Source organism: Littorina saxatilis, linkage group LG12 (genome assembly GCF_037325665.1).
Source record: "Littorina saxatilis isolate snail1 linkage group LG12, US_GU_Lsax_2.0, whole genome shotgun sequence".
NCBI lineage: Eukaryota > Metazoa > Mollusca > Gastropoda > Littorinimorpha > Littorinidae > Littorina > Littorina saxatilis.
Window position 1 is genome coordinate 70209185 of NC_090256.1, and position 20360 is coordinate 70229544.

Sequence of the window (20360 nt, forward strand, 5' to 3'; positions counted from 1 at the left end):
TTTAATGTTGATTTGCTTAAACAAAACAAGCAGTGGGTTGATATGATTAACCTCTATAATCTTAAACAAATAGTCAACACTCCCACTAGAGTCACATCATCCAGCAGTACTCTGATAGATCATATCTATGTTACTGATCACCATAATATTGTCGAATGTTGTGTTCCAGCCAATGGTTGCAGCGATCATTTTCCTGTCTGTTTAACATGGTCAAGAAAGGGTGTCAAAATTCCTAAAGTTGGTCACAAGACAATAAAATACCGCTCTTTTTCTCAATTTAACGAAGACACCTTTCTACATGAACTTTGGAATTCCCCACTATCTGATACTTACAATTTTACGGATCCGGACGAAGCCCTAACACATTGGCTTAGTGCCTTCAATGACATATACGATAAACATGCTCCGTGGAGAATAAAGAGAGTTAGGCACATTGTAAAACCTAAATGGTTTGATAATGATTTACAACATGCCATTGACCATCGCGATTTTTTAAAGTCGGTTGGCAAGGAAGAGGAATACAGAGAACAGAGAAATAAGGTAAATTCACTTAAACGAACAAAAAAGATAAAATATTTTCGTGACCTAGCATCAAGTTCAAAGCAAAACTCAAAGAATATATGGAAGGCAATAAATGAACTTACGAATAAAAAGGCTGCCAGTCATCCGAGTTGTATCAAGGACATATCTCCCGATGATTTAAACACACATTTTTCCAAAATTGCTGAAAATGTGATTAAAAATGACAAGTCCAAATTAAATGATTTGAAAGTTTTAGAAGAATTTTGCAAATCAAAACAAATTTCATGTCAAGCAAAAATTCCCCTTCTTACAGTACCTGAAGTTTTTCACGCACTTACACACCTCAAGCAAACAGGCACCCGGGGGCTCGATGGGCTTGATGGTAGGATTCTTAAATTGTCAGCCCCCGTAATTTCTGAAACACTTACCTACATTAATTTTACAATCTCTGTTTAGACAAAAAATATTTTCCAGTCGCCCTGAAACAGGCTAAAGTCATTCCTCTGTTTAAATCAGGTGACAAAAGAGACCCCTCAAATTATAGGTCAATTTCCATTTTGTCTGTGTTATCAAAACCACTGGAAAAGCATATCAACAAACACATCCTAACACATTTCAACCAAAACAACTTATTCCATCCTAAACAATCAGGATTTAGAGCTAAGCATTCCTGCCACACTGCCTTAATCTCTCTTGTTGATCAGTGGTTGGACAAAATAAACGATAATGAATTCTGTGGTGCCATTTTCGTAGACTTTGCAAAAGCCTTTGACGTAATTGATCACACATTATTGCTTAGAAAATTCGGTTTGTATGGCGTCGGATATGATACTATCAATCTTGTTAGTTCATTCCTCTCTGACAGACAACAGACAGTTCTTACAAACACTAGAGCATCGAGCATGCAAGCTGTAGATTACGGTGTACCACAAGGATCGGTATTAGGACCTCTGCTCTTCTCAATATATGTTAATGACCTCCCCCTTTATATTCAACATTTATGTGAACTTTTTGCAGATGATACCACAATTCACTCCAGTAACAAAAATTTAACTCGCTTATCAGAATCCCTCCAAGGAAGTCTAAACCAGCTGACAGAATGGACTGACCTAAATCACATGTCTCTTAACCCAAAGAAAACCAAATATATGATAATTACAACTAGACAAAAACGACAGAATTTTACCTCAACTGGTCCCGATTTAATTATTGACGGCAATATAGTGGAAAAAGTCGACCATCACAAAGTTCTAGGTGTCCACATCGATAACAACCTGTCTTGGTCAACTCACATTGAACAACTTAGTAAATTAGTGTCAAAGAAAGTGTACCTGTTATCTAGAATTAAACACTTCCTTAATTGTCAAGCCAGGAAGTTATTTTTCACTGCTCATATTCAGTCTCTTATTGATTACGCATCCACTCTATGGGACTCTGCAAGTGATAATTCCCTAAAGCTACTCAGCAGATTACACAAAAGAGCGCTAAAAGTAGTATTACTCAAACAGACTACTCTCACCGACTCAGACTACATCAACATAGGGGTCCTACCTCTAAAGTCAAGAATGAATTACAACAAAGGAATAATGATGCATAAAATTATGACAGAAAATGCACCCGAAACCATTTGCTCAAAGTTCTCTTTGAAGAATTCGCACCACTTTATAAAACTAAACACTCCTCTTCCTAGGATAGACCTATTTAAATCAAGTCTTGTTTATTCAGGAAGCAGCCTCTGGAACGCTCTTCCGGACGCCCTGCGGCAATCCACCAACACGGATTCTTTTAGAACCAAATATTCTTTCCATTTAATGAACTCTATGAACAAATAAACTTGATTGGTATGTTTTCTTTGTATACAGTTGTTCATTATCGGAATTATGGTTTATTGTGACAAAATCACGAAGATTTGGCTCTGTAATACATTGTTTTGCTGAGCTAATGTATTGTTGGGTTACTTTCCGTTTATCTTCATTGCTTTACACCCAATTTTGAACACTACCTTATGATCTACAATGCTTCTACATAATGCGCTTCATGTACATAAACTTATATGTTCTACCATTAATGTTTTTATGTAACCTTTTTTTTTGTTTTTGTCCCTAGTCATAGTTATAGTAAAATAGTTTAGTCCCTCTTTAGGGCGAGGGCCAGATGCAAAAAAGCATATCTATGCTTATTCTTGTCACCCTCGAAAAATAAAGATTTGTCATTGTCATTGTCATTGTCTCTCTCTCTCTCTCTCTTTCTCTCTCTCTCTCTCTCTCTCTGCTTCTTCTATCTCTCCCTCTCCCTCCCTCCTTCTCTCTCTCTCTCTCTCTCTCTCTCTCTCTCTCTCTCTCTCTCTCTCTCTCTCTCTCTCTCTCTCTCTCTCTCTCTCTCTCTCTCTCTCTCTCTCTCTCTCTCTCTCTCTCTGATAGTAATGTAAGAAGTGATGTTTTTGCTGACGATTCTTCTCTTCATGCAAGTGGAAAGTCTGTTCCAGTAATAGAGTCCTCCCTTCAAACAGTTTTAAACGATGTAAACAACTGGTGTAGTGCTAATGCTATGCTTGTCCATCCAATAAAAACTAAAAGTATGGTAATTGCAACCACACAAAAACACCAGATTTCTCCACTCAAACTAAATCTTACTATTGGTACGCAATCAATTGAACAAGTTCAACAGCATCGCGTTTTAGGGGTAATTATTGATTGTGAATTCAAGTGGCAGGCACAATTACAGCATATTTGCAAGAAAGTAGCCAAGAACGTTTTCCTCCTATCCAAGTTAAAGCAATTTACGGACAGAAGGACTCTGGAAATGTTCCACCATGCTCATGTAATTGTTTGTTTGTTTGTTCGTTTATGGGCTGAAACTACCCCGGCTTTTACGTACGTGTATGGCCGTTTTTACCCCGCCATTTAGGCAGCCATACGCCGCTTTCGGAGGAAGCATGCTGGGTATGTTCGTGTTTATATAACCCACCGAACTCTGACATGGATTACAGGATCTTTTTCGTGCGCACTTGGTCTTGTGCTTGCGTGTACTGTGACACGGGGGCGTTCGGATACCGAGGAGAGTCTGCACACAAAGTTGACTCTGAGAAATAAATCTCTCGCCGAACGTGGGGACGAACTCACGCTGACAGCGGCCAACTGGATACAAATCCAGCGCGCTATCGACTGAGCTACATCTCCGCCCTGCTCATGTAATGCCTCACATTAATTATGTTTCGACGCTCTGGGATGGCAGCAGTGATGTCTACTTGAAAAAGTTAGACTCTCTATCGTCGCTCGGCCAAACTCATCGTAAAGGATAATGCCTCAACAGATATGAAATTAAAAATGCTTAACTTTCTTCCACTGGAAAAGCATCTCAAGTTAAACAAAGCCATTTTCATGCATACATTGTATTACGGTAAAATGCCGATTTACATTACATCATTATTTAATAAAGCTACCGACAGATATGGGTCGGTCAACTTGATCCCACCGATTCCACGAATTTACCTGTAATAGACCAGTCTTGTTTTTTTCGGGTACATCAGTTTGGAATTCACTTCCATCATTCTTTAAGCACTTAAAGTCATTAAAAAGCTTTAAAAAATGTGTTAAAAACCACTTAATGTCTGAGTAGTTTAACGCCTTTTGATTTACCACACTTAGTATCACGTCAAAGATATGCTGTGCATTGTATATTCTGAACATATTTTTGTTGTACTATTGCTACATGTTCGATTGCTACCAGCTTGTATTTATAATTACCTGCATAGTATGCATTTGATTTTATGAATAACCACATATGTATGCTCTTCATGCCTCATCTTCATCATCATCATCATTATTATCATCATCATCGTCATCATCATCATCATCATCGTCATCTTTATTATCACGTGCTGAAGTTTTCCGACCTCCTTTTGTTGGTTAACTTTTTAACTTTTTAATTTTTAATTTTTAATTGTTTGATTATATAATTGTGTGTCTATGCGTCCCAAGGACAGATTGTAAGAAAAGGCGTAGCCTTAAATCTTAATCCTTGTTAAATAAAGTTCAATTCAATTTAATTCAATTATCTCTGCTTCTTCTATCTCTCCTTCACTCTCACCTCCTTCCATCTATCTCTTTCCTCCTCTATCTCCCTCTCTTTCACCCCCCCCTCCCTCTATTTCTCACTCACTCAGTCCCTCTACCCCTCACCCCTCGCTCTCTCTTTTGGTGATAATACGCCCTAGCCTCAGCAACTGTACGAATGGATGATTTTATTTGTTTTAGTAGTTTTAGTCGTTCTTTAACCACTGATGTGTTGGAAGAGTTTATTTTTTATGTGCTGTTTTAGAGGTACATTTTATCAGTATGGAACATGTTCAGTTCGGGAACAGGGGTTGGAGGGGGGGGGGAGTGGTGGGGGGGGGGGGGGGGGTCCGAGGGGTTCCGATAGCTCTTAGAGTTTCATAGTTCTCACCATGTCTGTATAGTGTATGTATTAGTTACTGTGATACCAAATTGTCTTACCCATGTATGTATAATGCTATGCGCCAGTGATGTATGAATGCTATTTATTTTTGTTTTTATCACACAGCAAGCTGCTTTCCTCGTGTATTTTTTATGTTCATTCATGTATTGTACACTTGGCAATAAATTATCTATCTATCTATCTATCTATCTTATTTGCAGCGGGCGGCCCGTGCGAGGCCTCGCCCTGTCAGAACGGAGCTACCTGTAACGAGGCCGCTGAGACCTACAACTGTGACTGTGTCTATGGCTTTGTCGGCACAAACTGTGAAAGTACGTTGCTCAGTCAGTCAGTTGGTCAGTCAGTCAGTTGGTCAGTCAGTCAGTTGGTCAGTCAGTCAGTTGGTCAGTCAGTCAGTTGGTCAGTCAGTCAGTTGCACAATCAACGGGTGGCTTCTAAGGCGTCAAACATGTTAAAAACAGAACGGAACAAACTTGTCGGGAACAAAACGGTACCTTGTATGCGTGTGTGTGTGTGTGTGTGTGTGTGTGGTGTGTGGTGTGTGTGTGTGTGTGTGTGTGTGTGTGTGTGTGTGTGTACGCGCGCGCGTTTCTGTGTGTCTGTGTGTGCATCTCTTGTTTTGTATCTGTGTGTGTGAGGAAAACGCAATGGCTCATTTCAATGTCATCATTCGTTATATATATAATACATATATATATGTGTGTGTGTGTGTGTGTGTGTGTGTGTGTGTGTGTGTGTGTGTGTGTGTGTGTGTGTGTGTTTTACAGACGCGGATCCCTGTGTTCCGGACCCATGTAAGAACGGCGGCACGTGCACCGACAACGCACAGGGAACTTTCACCTGCTCTTGTGCTTCGGGCTTTGCCGGAGACACCTGCCAAGGTCACCAGACTGCGCCGCCTGTCTTTCTTTGCGATGCTAGTCCCTACATTCCTTACATTATCTAACTTAACAACACGACAAAAACATGACGAAATCACGAAAAAAAACACGACGAAAACACGACAAAAAACGATAAAAACAACGATAAAAACACGACGAAAAAGACACGACAAAAGTAAGTTTCTGGAACGTTTCAAGGGATACTGTAATGGATTTTAGAAATGTTGACCAGTCAAATATGAAGTAATTTACAAACAGCCCGTCACTTTTATCCAACTGGTTTTTTTATGGAACAAATCCAGCAACAACAGCACTGTGTCTTTTTGTTTAACCGCAACAGATACCAACTGTCACGCTTATCATAAGAGCACGCCTATATAAAGATTTCCGTTGCTAATACTACATGCATGCGGTATTGTATTTTGCACAATTGTTGAAAATAAAAAATGATGTTACAGAGACTGTCTACAAAATGTCACCATGATCATAAGAGCACGCATCTATCAAGCTTAGCTTGTTGCGTTCCGTTGCTAATACTACATGCATGCGGTATTGTATTTAAGCTTAGCTTGTTGCGTTCCGTTGCTAATACTACATGCATGCGGTAGTGTATTTAAGCTTAGCTTGTTGCGTTCCGTTGCTAATACTACATGCATGCTGTATTGTATTTTGAAAAAGTCTTTGAATTAGCCTACAGAATGGTGTTACGATGATCCTGAGAGCGTAGCTAGATATATTTAAGCTTAGTTGGTGAACCGTTGCTAATATGCCATGCACACGGTGTAGTACCTGGCAACATGTGTAACTCAAACCTCAACATTAGAGACGGTGTAGTACCTGGCAACACGTGCAACTCAAACCTCCACATTAGAGACGGTGTAGTACCTGGCAACACGTGTAACTGAAACCTCTTCCACAGAGACGGTGTGTGTGGACAAGAACGGCTACTGCAACGTGTGGGCCAACTGGTCGCCCTCGGAGTGCGAGACAAACTCCGGCTACATGAACTCCAACTGTGCCGTCAGCTGCGGGACGTGCGCAAGTGAGTGAACGATACCCGGCTTACTCGTGTTCCCGATCAATGCAGGGCTCCCCAAAGGGCGCGTTCCTGCGTCCTAAACGCAACACACACACACACACACACACACACACACACACACACACACACACACACACACACACACACACACACACACATACATACATACATCAGGGCCGGACCCAGGGGGGGGTTCCAGGGGTTCCGGAACCCCACCCCTGGAAAAAGCATGTACCTTGCTTTGAGTGGGGTTTTTTTTTTACTAGTTATAGCACCAAAACAATGCTGCTCTTAACCCTCAAAACAAGGCCCAGAATGCACCAGATTGCACAGACTTTAACCGTTTTTCAAAAAATTTTCGGGGGAGCATGCCCCCGTACCCCCCTAGCAGGCGCGCGCTTGTGGCTTCGCCACTTCGCTGATTTCCCCCCCCCCCCCCAAAAAAAAAGGAGGAACCCCCCCCTTACAACTCATTTGGTCCGGCCCTGTACATACACACACCACCACCCTCGTCTCGATTCCCGGTCCATCTAAGACAAAACATTTAGTCAAAATGTGCCTTCGTGTAAGAAAATGAAGGCCTTGAATTACTGTCGTCGATTGTGATTGCAGCTCTGAATCCGTGCTGGGGTGACCCTCAGCCCTGTCAGAACGGGGGCACGTGCACCAAGGATGGAAGTGACGCCCAAGGCTACACCTGCGCCTGCCCATCCGGTTTCCTGGGACACGATTGTGACGTTGGTGAGTAAACATACCGGGACACGATTGTAACGTTGGTGAGCACAGATATCGGGACACGATTGTAACGTTGGTGAGTAAAGATACCGAATCACGATTGTAACGTTGGTGGGTAAAAGTACCGGAACACGATTGTAACGTTTGTGAAAAAAGATACCAGGACACGATTGTAACGTTGGTGAGTAAACATACCGGGACACGATTGTAACGTTCGTGAGAAAAGATACCGGGGCACTATTGAAAACTAAATGTTAACAATAGTAAATGTGGCTATAGACTGTTCTCCCTATTGATCTAGAAAATGTATGTGTGAAAAAGCTGCTACAGCAAAATGAATGAAGATGTTTGTATTTGTGTAACTAAAATAGTGTTTCTATATATATATATATACGACTAGTGTCTGTCTGTCTGTCTGTCTGTCTGTTCGCGATGCACGGCCAAAGTTCTCGGTGGATCTTTTTCAAATTTGGACACCGTATTCAGCTACACCCCGGACACAACCTCATCGATGAGATATTTCAACACGTGCTCTCAGCGCGCAGCGCTGTGCGCGCTGAACCGATTTTTTTTGTTTTTTTGTTTTTGTTGTCGGGATCCACTACCAGTAACTCTTCCTTATCTTCTCCAGTGTTTTCAGCCGCGATTATCTCCCTTCCTCCGTGTGGCGTCAATCCATATTCCCGTTACTACGTTACTATTTTTAGAAGGTCACTGCACGTTACTATTTTTAGAAGGTCTCCAGTGTTTTGCGCGTTTATCTCCTTTCCTTCGTGCGCCGGCGAAGCCGGCGTACACCCGGCAGAGCCGGGTTCCAGGCGCAGCCTGGTATTCGGCTCTACTTCTTCCCGGCGAAGCCGGTACCCGGCGAAGCGGGTAATCATCTAGTTTATATATATATGTGACAGGGTGACCAGTCACCAACTATAGAGTAAGCTGTTGTCATTGTCCAGTTTAGTCTTTGTTGCCGATCAGTTTGTGTTAGGTGTCTATTCATTATTTGTTAACAAAAAGTACTGGTGTGTACCAGCCATGCTCAAACACAGTTTGTTTACATCTGAGCGGTGGCCATCTTTATTTGCATAAAATCTATTTTTAGATTGCTTGGGTTGACTGCTATTTTATGCAATCCAAGGCTTTATATTACTTTTAGATGTTAATAATGCATGGATATAGATATTATGTTGCTGTATGTTCGTGCTTAAGTACTTTTTAAGGCCCTGTTGGTCCTTAAATTGCTTTAATGTTCGATCAGCTTCGACCCAAACCTTCGACGCTATGTGAGTTTTTAGCGCCAAGTAGGTGACGTCTGGAATTTCCCTATTATCTCCATAATGGTAACTTTTTCGTAAATCTAACTTAGTGCACTTCATTTCTTATTCCCTTAAGATACTTTTTGAGTTAAAGTGCATTAATAACTTGTTTGGATCGAGTAAATCAAAGTTTTCCCCTCAGTTCGACCGGTGTCTCGCCGCGTGACGTCACACGCGTCATTTTAGTATCTGTGTTTCTTTATCAAGTTTAACGTCACATAACTCGTCATAAGTTCCATTTTACCACAAGTATGACACATGTATGGAAAGTTCAGGAGTTCATCTTGTAATGGAGTGAATTGTATTTGGTGCAGGAAGTGATCGAGTTTAGCAATCTTTATTTTGCTGGGTTTTGATCGTTAATCGGTCATTCATTCTGAGTAATTAATCATAATTATCTTTTGGTCTGGACTTCTAAAGTTATATCTTGTAACATGAGTTAAAAAGTATCTTTCACACTGGTTTTGTAGCAACAAACCGATTGCAAATGCATGCATTTTCCGTAAAGTTATCAGCTGTCAAAGTTTCTAAACAAACACAGATTTGGCCGTCAGCCAGGAATTGGGGCCCGTTTTTGTGGATGGGAGAGGCGCTTTCGAAGCAGCCCGCGAGCAGCGTATATAAGCCTCAGGCTAGCGGGGTATCTGGGCTGAGTTCATTGTTCGTCTCGCCACTGACTGAGGAGATGTAGTAGTATTATTGTATGTTGTGGCTTGTAGCCACCGGCCTCGGCCGGGTTGGCGAAGAGGAGGAGGGAAGATAGAGAGACACAAATAAAGTTCGTCATGCCAGTATACTGCTGTTGTTGTCACAATGTCATCTGTTGTGTCCGAGAGAGTGAGTCCAGAATGAGTCCGTAACACATCAAGAGAAGAGAAACAAAAGAACAACAGAACATTCATTCTTTTCCGAACCTCTACAAAATGGCGTCGCCGACAGGATACGAACCTGTGCGGGACCAGTCACCAACTATAGAGTAAGCTGTTGTCATTGTCCAGTTTAGTCTTTGTTGCCGATCAGTTTGTGCTAGGTGTCTATTCATAGTGCTACTTACTGACTTAGTACTTACTGACTTAGTCCATTCAGGACTTTGGTTATTTTGTATACATATATTGTAGGTCTTTTGTATGTCTTGTGACAAGAGTGTGGTATTGGTTATGACGCATGGACGCATGTTGATTTTTCTAAATATTCACTGTTGAAATAATGATTATTTTGGTTTAACCTTGTTAAAAGTACTTTGTCTTGATTGGGTGTTGAGATGAGGCACTGGAAAAAGTTTTTGTTGATTCATGGTGAAAGGGAGATAATTTGGGTGTTGGTCAATTCTGGAAACTTGTGTTTAACTTAGAAGATTGACAGTAGGGTGTCGTGTGTACCGGTTTAAATTTTTTCTAGTTTTTTATGCCAAGTGTTGATCGTCTTCCTTTTCAATTTCGTTGATAAACCTTGAGTTTATTGGTTAGACTGTCGTTTTAGTTGGAGTGAGAGATGAAAATTGTTTTGTTGGCTATGTGCGTTTCTGGAATATGAAGTTCATAACTAAACAGCTAATGGGATTTGTTTTTCAGCACTATTCTTTTAGTTAGACTTGGGTCGTAGACATGCACCGGTTGTCTTTTAAGACACTTTTTGTTAACACACGAGGGATTAGCCATGTCGAGTTGAGATATTCAACGACAATGTTTTTTAGTTTTTGAAATGTTTACATGATTACTAGTGTTAGTAATAAGGTAACATTTTCTTTGGAGGGGTGTATGTAAACATGTGAAATAATTCCTAACAAGGATTATTTCTTATTTTACACAGACTGTCCGTGGTAGCATTTATCTTAGCATTCAAGATAAGTGACTAAAGTAAAAGGGACACAACTACGCTTATTATTTTGACATGTATTTCAGTGGGTTACTTCCCTTGACTTAAATTAACTACTTGTTGTCATGTTCTGGTAATTGCAATTATCAAGTTATAAAATAGAAGTAGTGATGAGAAAATTATTAGAAGTTTCTGAAAGTCATTGGTTACATTTAAGGAATATTTAGATGTTGAAATTAAATTTTTAACTATGAAGATATATTACTTATGATGAAACCACCTTCCAACTTTTTGAGTTCCCATGGCTGGAACTGGGTTTCTCTCTTTTTGATGGCATGATGTTCTGGGAGAGATGGCACCGACTTCGGGTGGCTAGAACATGGGGATTAAAGTGCTCCTAATTCAGGTAAGAGACTGAAAATATTGTGGGAGATGATCACACAAACCGGTTACTTGTATTTCTATGCAAAGATAAATCATGGATGAATAATATTGAAGATGATTCCAGTAGATAGAAAATGGTATATGTCATTGTCTGTTGTGTGGCCATGTGGTCTTGAGTTTGGGAAAAACCTGTGAGAGGTACGTGGAAGTCTTGAAAAGACTAGTGGATTTGCATTAACTCACTGTAACCGGACTTTTATTCAAGGAACTGTAAGGATCTCGGCCGACCTTTTTGTGAATTAATATTAGTCCATCAAACAAGTGAGCAGTGCATTCCCCGATTTGACGTTGTGTGTGATTCATCATGTTCTGCTGACGTGTGCATTATCGGACAGTGAGTCGAGTGACGTAAGTAACGGTTGAGCGCGTCTTGAAGTGACACTGCGAGGCATCGTTTTATGTTTGTTATCTATGTATTTCTATTTTATTTACGTGAAATGCGTTCATTTTGACATTGTTAAACATGTTGATTTCTAAGCACGATTGATATTTTTTGTTCATAGCTTGCAGTGTATGATGTATGATGCTTTGATTCGTGGGATGAGTTGTTTACATTTGTGGTTGAGGGTTGGGCACAGGCAGACAGTATTGAGACTAGTCTGATGGGAATGCCAAGGTGGATGCAGCGAGTCAGTACTAGTTAAAACCTTCCCATAAGGTCTGGTATAATGATTTTTCGCAGTGTTTTGTTTTTGCAGTGTTTTGTTTTTTTTCACTCCTGCAAATGTAACGGTGGTTGATCTAGCCTTGTAACCTATCAGTAGGGCTTGGTTTTTGATCGTTTGTAATGTAAGGTTTCAAAGTATTGTGTCATGTACATTGTGGAATATGAAAGAGAGAATTATGTCATGTGGAGTCAGCTGTCTGTTGTAAGTGTATTGTGTTGTGGTGTGTATCTAACTTTGTTCAGCTTCCTTTTGGTGACAATGTGGTTTAGAGTGAATACTTAAGTGGTGTATGATGACTTTGAGGATTTTAGGATGTTGTAAGAGTGGCTGGGTATACTTGATTCACTGTGTTATACTTTGATGCTTAGATGTTTCGTCAAGAGCGCTAAGTACATATCTTAGTTGACATCACGTCAGCATAGTGTCTGCTTGTTTTGCATGAAGAGTACGGGGAAGGTGTTGCTATGGCGATTGGTAGGTATCTAGTTGCATAGTATTGGGCACCAGTTCTCTCATGTCGGTTTTTGTTTTGTTTAGGCCATTTCTTTAGCATCTTGATTTTGTGGAATGATTCTAAGCATTGTGAGAGTTCATTTGATTGCACATTGTTACTGTATTGTGAGTGGAGTGAGTGAGTTGTTCATTGTCTGATTTTAGCGTGCTGTGTTGTAGCATCGAAATGCATTTCTTTTTATCGCTGTTGTTCGTGGTCGTGACACGAGGACGTGTCACATACAAAAGTAGGGGGTATGTGTGACAGGGTGACCAGTCACCAACTATAGAGTAAGCTGTTGTCATTGTCCAGTTTAGTCTTTGTTGCCGATCAGTTTGTGTTAGGTGTCTATTCATTATTTGTTAACAAAAAGTACTGGTGTGTACCAGCCATGCTCAAACACAGTTTGTTTACATCTGAGCGGTGGCCATCTTTATTTGCATAAAATCTATTTTTAGATTGCTTGGGTTGACTGCTATTTTATGCAATCCAAGGCTTTATATTACTTTTAGATGTTAATAATGCATGGATATAGATATTATGTTGCTGTATGTTCGTGCTTAAGTACTTTTTAAGGCCCTGTTGGTCCTTAAATTGCTTTAATGTTCGATCAGCTTCGACCCAAACCTTCGACGCTATGTGAGTTTTTAGCGCCAACCCAGCCAGCAAAATTTTGCGCAGCGAATGCGTGTCGCAGTCGCCAAACTCTGCGTAACAACTGCACTGGACGCATGCGTAACGCGCGCGATTTTGCAAAGCGAAATACATGCGTGACACACTCGTTTTCCCTGATTACGCAGACCATACGCACCTCCAGCGCACGCTTATTTGACACCAAGACAAATTTGCACTCTCCACGCAGACGTCACGATTGCTTTACGCATTCTCACGCTATTAACGCGCTCTCCACGCAGACGACACGATTGCTTTACGCATTTAACGCGCTCTTGACGCAGATGTCCTGATCATCTTACGCACTCTCCACGCAGATGTCACGAATTATTGACGCATTCTCAGGCATTACGCGCTTTTTACGCTCTTCACGCAGATGTCACAATTGCTGTACGCATTCTCACGCATTTGACGCACTCTCCACGCAGATGTCACAATTGCTTTACGCATTCTCACGCATTTGACGCACTCTCCACGCAGATGTCACGATTGACCTACACAATTTTACGCAGACCACACAACCGCTTTACGCACTCACAAACAAATAATGGGCAGTGCACAACATTGTACTGATCCAGAAAGACAAAGGTCAAGCGTGCAGGTTCGATAACAGAGATGATCATAATTATGTACAAGTTCTAAAACAAAAATGCAGTCAAATAAATTGATTAAAACAAAGGAGAGATTTGAATCTCGCTTATTGCCATTGTGACTTCCAGGTTTTAATTTCACTGCATTTTGACATACCAGCAGCACGGAAACAAAAATGATCAAAATACTATTCAAAGCAGAATTCAAATTGGCAGAACAAAGAATAAATAGAACAAAACCCTGATAGTCATCATCGATACGCTGTAGTACATGCAGTGAAGAATCCAGTATAACTTATAAGAGAGAATTTTGATGTACACTCGTCACTATATCACATTGATGTAAACAAATAAATAAATAATTGGCACAGCCTAGGCATAGGCAGCAGTGAGTTGTATCAACATGTTTGAATACAGAACAGCAACAAAAAGAGAAAAAAAGTTCTACAAGCCAGCTAATAGTTGAACTTCAGATTACTAATGATATCACAAACAAACACTTAGTTAATGCCCATTCTCCAGGGATCGAAATCCAGTCAATGTACACCAAACTAGGATAACACATACATTTAGAATCTATCACGACTGCATAAAACATTGGTATGCAATTCACAAAGCAAGGAACTTGAAACATGAACATTGACATTAAACATACATATGTGCCCCACACACATTTCGGACAAGGCAGCTGAACGAAATTCAGATGTGGATGGAGCACAAAATAATTAGATGGGGCGGCGTGAAAGCATACTGGGACAAGGAACAAGCAAGAGAAAGAGGATAAGAAGATAAAAGGAAGAACAAACCGAAGAATAAGAAAGAAAAAAACAAAATAAGAGAAGGAGAGAGAAAAAAAAAGGGAAAAAAAAAAAAAGGAAAAAAAGGGAGACAATCATATGAATGTGTACCATTTAAATAAAAGAAATTAAAAAAAAATTACTTTTAAAAAGGAGACATTTCAGGTTTTGATTTGAAGTGTGTTAACATATTCACATATACCAGTAACTTTGCATGGAAAAAAAAAGTTCACAATGATTTGAAGCAAATTCAAATGCCAGAGAAAAAACAGAACAAAACCCTGATGTCATCATTGATAATCAGTGGTACGTTCAGTGAAGAAAAAACAATTGACACAACCTAGACATGGGCAGCAGTGAGTTATGAAGTTTCACTACACAAAAGTAACAACTACAATAATGAAACAAAAGGTAAAATGCCAGCTAATAGTCAAAATTCAGAACAATGATATCAAAAAGAAACACTTATTCAATGCCCCTTCTCCACTGATATGTATAAGCACACCAACATGACATAAACTCATAAATTTAAAAAAAAAACATGACATAAAACTCATAAATTAAAAAAACCTTATCAGACTGCGTAAAACATAGGTTTGCCATCTCAAAATGGATGTAAAACACGCAGCTTACTCACAAAATGATAGACAAGTCTCCAGCGGCCAGCTGCTCAGCAAACAAAATAAGGTGGCGAGGATCAATATAATTGAAATGCATTTTTTTTGCTGTTTCGGAGAGAACTTTGCTTCATTTACCTTACACTGCCTGCATTCAAGGGCTACATTTTTATCAGGTGCACCAAGACTTACATCTATAGAAATCCAATCATAACGGTTTTAACAGCAACAACAAAAAAAGTATATTTCTAGTCTCGCTTCTAAATTCTCAACTCAACTCCAAAAAATAATAAAGAACAACAAAAACCCGCATCATGCATTGTCTCCTTCAAGCTGCCTAGGTTGTTTGCGTTCGACTCCCATAAATGACAAGGAATTGTTAAAACCTTTTCTTTCTATTTGTTCACTTTTTGTTTTCTTCTTTTCTGAACTCTTTATACTTGTATTTTATTCATTTTAATTTAGCCTGAAGGTTTGAGTCGTGTATTAAAAATCGAATATAGTGTGTAAGTGCCCTTGAACAGCTTTTCCAGAATCATGTATTCTATATTTTTAGTATGGGATACCCACAAGAAAAGTTCAAATGCATCCATGCGTCTCCACTGATAGTAATGGTAGTTGAGCACTTCCAGTTTAGTCTTCTGTCGTTCTGACACAACCTAAAAGGGTACATCATGTCTGAACATCATCTGTAGAAGAGTGTGAAGTTTAAAGCTTAGCTTAAATAATGTCCAACAAAACCCCAGACTCTTCTGTACATTACCCATCAGCCACACAGACCTGAACTGTGAAATACAATTACTCACTAGCAATTTCTCAGGCGAGTCAAATCTTACATTCATCAAATTTTTGCAACTAGCATTGTAAATAAGCCTACAGAGATTACAAAGTTCAATTACTGCAAACCAAATCATGAAGGCTCTTCCATGGCCTGTTGTCTCTTTCTTTTATCACAGGCTTCCAAAAACCAGTCTTGAACGGCCGTCTTCAAGGTCTTGACCTGTGGCACCCGTACAGCTTCACGGAACAGCCTCTGCATGACAAAACAAAAAATAACATGAACTTAGATCATCAAACAACTATCACTGATTTGAGAAAAGTCAAGTTTATTTCCTGACGCCTGTAAACTTGCTAAAAATCATACAGACACACAAACTTGCATACACACCATACGCTTTTACAACACACCAACTATACTTGAGTTAGGAAATTACAACACATTGTAATCCTTGTAGAAGAGAAGTAAAAAAAAAATACCTACCCTAATATTTGTTTTAACCCTTTCGCTGCCAATCAAAACTTGGGTATGTGCATTCCTGACTGCCAGGGAATATTGGAGTTTGGGGTGTAATAATTCACAAAAAAATCTAGCTTCAAACTGGCAGTAGGTAGGTAAGTAAAACCTATGTTGTTTTTAAAGGAAATTGAACCAAGAATCTGTTTTTAGTGTCTAATCATGGAAATAATAATTAGTTTGGCTTATAATGATGTTTAAATATGAACTTTTGAAAAATCAGTCCGGCGCATCTTCCGGTGCCTGTGGATCAAACACAGGTGGCTGTTTTGCTCGCTCCAAGAAAGGATTATAATCACTGTCATCTACCTGTTTCCAACGAATTGTCCGAAAGAAGATCTCCCCCTTCCCCTGTCAGTATCCATAATCATTTGCAACGCCTGTAGCGTCAGTCCGGCTTTGTTTTTCCCTACTAGGGCCCGGTCGACAGTCACCGTTAGCCATTTTGACGAGTCGAGATTTCTCTCCCATACCCTGTCGACAAGGCCGAAAATAGCCTTCAAACGCAAAACCGCGTCACCATTTATGTTTATTCATGAGAATGAGGTATCCTACCAAGCCATTGGCTGCTATTTGTGTGTCAGCAGTGACGTAGCATTTCTGGAAAATCCCAGAACGGAGAAGACAGGTTTACCCGTCCTAAGGCGCTGCGGCTGCACAAGCGCATGACTGGTATACCCGTCATAAGGCAGTCAAGTGGTTAAAGTTACCTTTACTATGACTTTTTCTTTGGGGGCCTTCGGAAATTCATAATACATGTACTGTGACGTGCAGACGCATATGTGACGACATCATACCGTTTGCTAACATCCTTATTTCGTATGTAGTCGAAAATCCATGACACTGACAAATGAGCTCAGGAACTTGGCTTCTAGCAATTTAATGTTAAGCGTAAAAGCTTTGACAACTATCATTCACATGTGAAACATGGCAAATTTAAAATTGATTCCAAAGAACAAAATTTGAGACAGAAATAACTTGTTGTTTTGTAGACATGGATTTTATCTTCTTCCTAAAAGGACCAGGATGATTTTACAAATTATGAAAAACAACTCACTGTCGATGGCTTTTAGTCGCAGCGTACACCATGGTCTCTTTCCCTGCCCTCCCCCAGAGCCCCCTGTCAGCAACCGTGTAGCCTATGGAACACCTTCGTCATCACAGCATCAGTAGTCGTCTTTAGTTCATGTCCACCAACCACACCGAGCTCATGGTCATGGATCTGAAACAAACAAAACAAGCCAACTGAATTCCAAAAATCAAATATTCAGACAGCTCTTCTTCACATACAAACAATTCAATCTGGAAGCATCATACTGTCACCTGGAACAAAAAATCAATAATCGCACTTGCTTTAAAAAAAAAAGTTTTCAGAAGAGCAAATGGTGATTGAGTGTAGCATTGTCATAAAATGTAATCACACACCTCAGGTGACCTGCATCAATCATGAATTCAATACTATCTCACAAATCTTCATTTGGAAAGCACAAACATAGTTAGAAGAGAGCGTCAACCGTGATACTATTCAGTGTGGACAATTTTTTTCTGACCCATAATCCGATGCCTACACAAAGTGAGAATCAGAACTCACAAGAAGGCACTGTTGCATGTTTGTGATTATTTGCTTGAGTGTAGCACTTGCAATTTTGAACTTGAGGAAACAGCGTAGCAATTTCTGTTACATCCCTGAAAACCTAGCAGATGGCAGCTCTGGCCACAGAGCAATATTTGCATTATTTCTCACAGATGCAATGATCACAGAAAACAAAGTGGTGCATGCATTTTCCGCACCCCACATGAGAAAAAGAGGCCCATCATTGTGCGTACCCATAAGCATAGTTTTATCATCAAAATGTGTTGGTTAAATTCACAAATGTGACCAATACGCATAAACCTTGCATGAATTCCCAGGATAATGGGAAACTGGTCATGACTGAGAACTGATGAACAGTTAAAATACACCCGTGAACCGTGATGACATCTGGCATCCTCCAAAAAGCACACACTCAAGGTAACATTTAAAGCCTAAAGAGCGTCTAACAATAACATGTCACTCTCACAAGATCTTGCTACAGTTATCTGGGGAAAATAGCACAGGCATGACTGGTCTGCTTCAACAATAGCATTCAAAGCCACCTACCAGTGATCACTCCTTCGACAGATCCATCATGTGCCTTCAACATCTTCCACACTCAACAGTAAAAAGATGACTCCATCGAACAGTAGCACAGGCTCTGGCTCCACCATGATTCTTTGGCGACCAATTACTAAATTAGTCGCATCAGGTCCATCTGCTCCTGTAGAACCTTCTCCAGCAGCAAGAACTGATGTTTATCTTGCCGCTCTGCTCTGCTCGTAGTCTTGTGTCCGCTGAATGGAAGAAAAGAAGAACAAAAAGTCATTTACATGAAGCAATACATATTTTAGACAATCTGTCGGGCTGAAAAGAAACCATCAGCACTAAAAAACAATCTGAGCAAATGTTCAAAGTAAACGTGACATCTCTATATTTTTGAATTCAGGATAAGATGAGGAATATATATATTGCAATCAATTTTTAAAGGGGCATACAGAGTGGCATTTGATGTGGTAAAAAGATGTAGGGACTCAGCAGTTGGAGATGAAATTTTTGTGTGTATTTACTTCAAGCAGATTTTTTTTTTTTTTTTTTTTTAGACAGAAGAACAAACACACACTAAAAATCCTTGTTTAAAGTTGAACTGACCTTAACTTTTCCTCCAAACACTAGAACTTTTTGTATTCATTCAAAAATATTCATCAAAAAGGTTAAATTTTAAATTCAATTTTGCAGACTTTGGATGAAAAGTTACTCTTCTCTGGCATCCCGCGGACACAGTTCACACTTTCTCATCAATGAGATGCCTGTGTTAATTAAAAACAAACATCAATAAAACTATTAAAATAAAATAAAAATTTAAATATAAAAATAAAATCGACCAACCGCCCCCACCCGATTTTTTTTCCCTTTGCTGGAAACAATACATTTGTTTCACTAAAACAGTAAAAGAGATCAGCTGAATTTGTTTGACACATCTGGTTATAACTAAAAGAATAAAACACAAAATAAGCCAAAGTCACAGAACAAAAAGACGCTGTCAGTGTCACTATCAATGACTCTGAATGAGACACTCATTGCTATCGAGCCATACCTGTTCATCTTCACCTTGCCGGGACGGAACGACAGTCTGCGTTACTGGCATCGGTGGCGGTGTTAAGGTCACTGTCCATCTCAGCTTTCTTCACCTTCAGTTCAAACAAGCAGTGAGCACCGTCATACTCAAGTCAAAGCTTTCTGAAAAAATAAATACTTGGAAGTTAAATAGGATCACATTGATTCCCAAACCTAACAGTAACAGTAACACGCAAACATCAAAACTGGAATATTAATTATTAAATATAAGCATCTCAATTTCACTAAATTAGTATATTTATTTTCTCTGTGATGTATTTTTTATTTTTATTTCAAAAAAATCTGTTTTTCAACTTTATCACTGCACACGCTGACACAGCCTCTGCCTGCCTCTCTAGTCTATGCATGCCTCGGGAACAAGGGTAATTTTTCTCTTTTCCGAGACTCAGACACAGAATATTCCACTATGACTATGAGTCTATGTCAGTATGCGGAACTGAAAGTTGAACATCTGTGGAAAAATAAAAAGATACAAATAAAAAAAAAACAGATATATATGAAGAGCCTATTAGTATTACTACTAAAGCTCCTGACAACTGCTGCCGCAATGACTCGACCAGATTAGGAACCAACCAAAGTTCACCAAGAAACAGACAATGATACATAAAATGATAAACGAAAATTCAGTTTTTATGGTGCCGTGAGCGACCCGCGAATCGGGATTCGGATGGTATTTTCACTCTTCCACAACTCCTTAAAAACAAACCACTGCATCAATCAACTTTATGTTTTTGGAAAAGTTAGTTCATTCATCCATCTTTCAGACAAAACAAACATGAATGAATAGAACAGTGTTCTTCTAGGCGAAAAA

At 39.7% G+C, this 20360-nt stretch overlaps 1 protein-coding gene and 1 long non-coding RNA gene across 2 annotated transcripts in view; one reads left to right on the forward strand and one right to left on the reverse strand.

Annotated features, from left to right (window-relative positions):
* LOC138982675 (uncharacterized) overlaps positions 1-20360 on the forward strand; it is a 101031-nt gene that overhangs the window by 49864 nt on the left and 30807 nt on the right. The window contains exons 32-35 of the mRNA XM_070355998.1: positions 5181-5291; positions 5748-5861; positions 6781-6903; positions 7513-7641. Coding sequence (XP_070212099.1) covers positions 5181-5291; positions 5748-5861; positions 6781-6903; positions 7513-7641 — 477 coding nt within the window. The remainder of the gene's footprint in view (positions 1-5180; positions 5292-5747; positions 5862-6780; positions 6904-7512; positions 7642-20360) is intronic.
* On the reverse strand, positions 13589-20255 carry LOC138982674 (uncharacterized). The gene is made up of 4 exons (XR_011460927.1): positions 19509-20255; positions 18479-18708; positions 17396-17560; positions 13589-16077 (listed from the first exon to the last, which is right to left on the reverse strand). It is a non-coding gene; the product is annotated as an uncharacterized lncRNA (long non-coding RNA).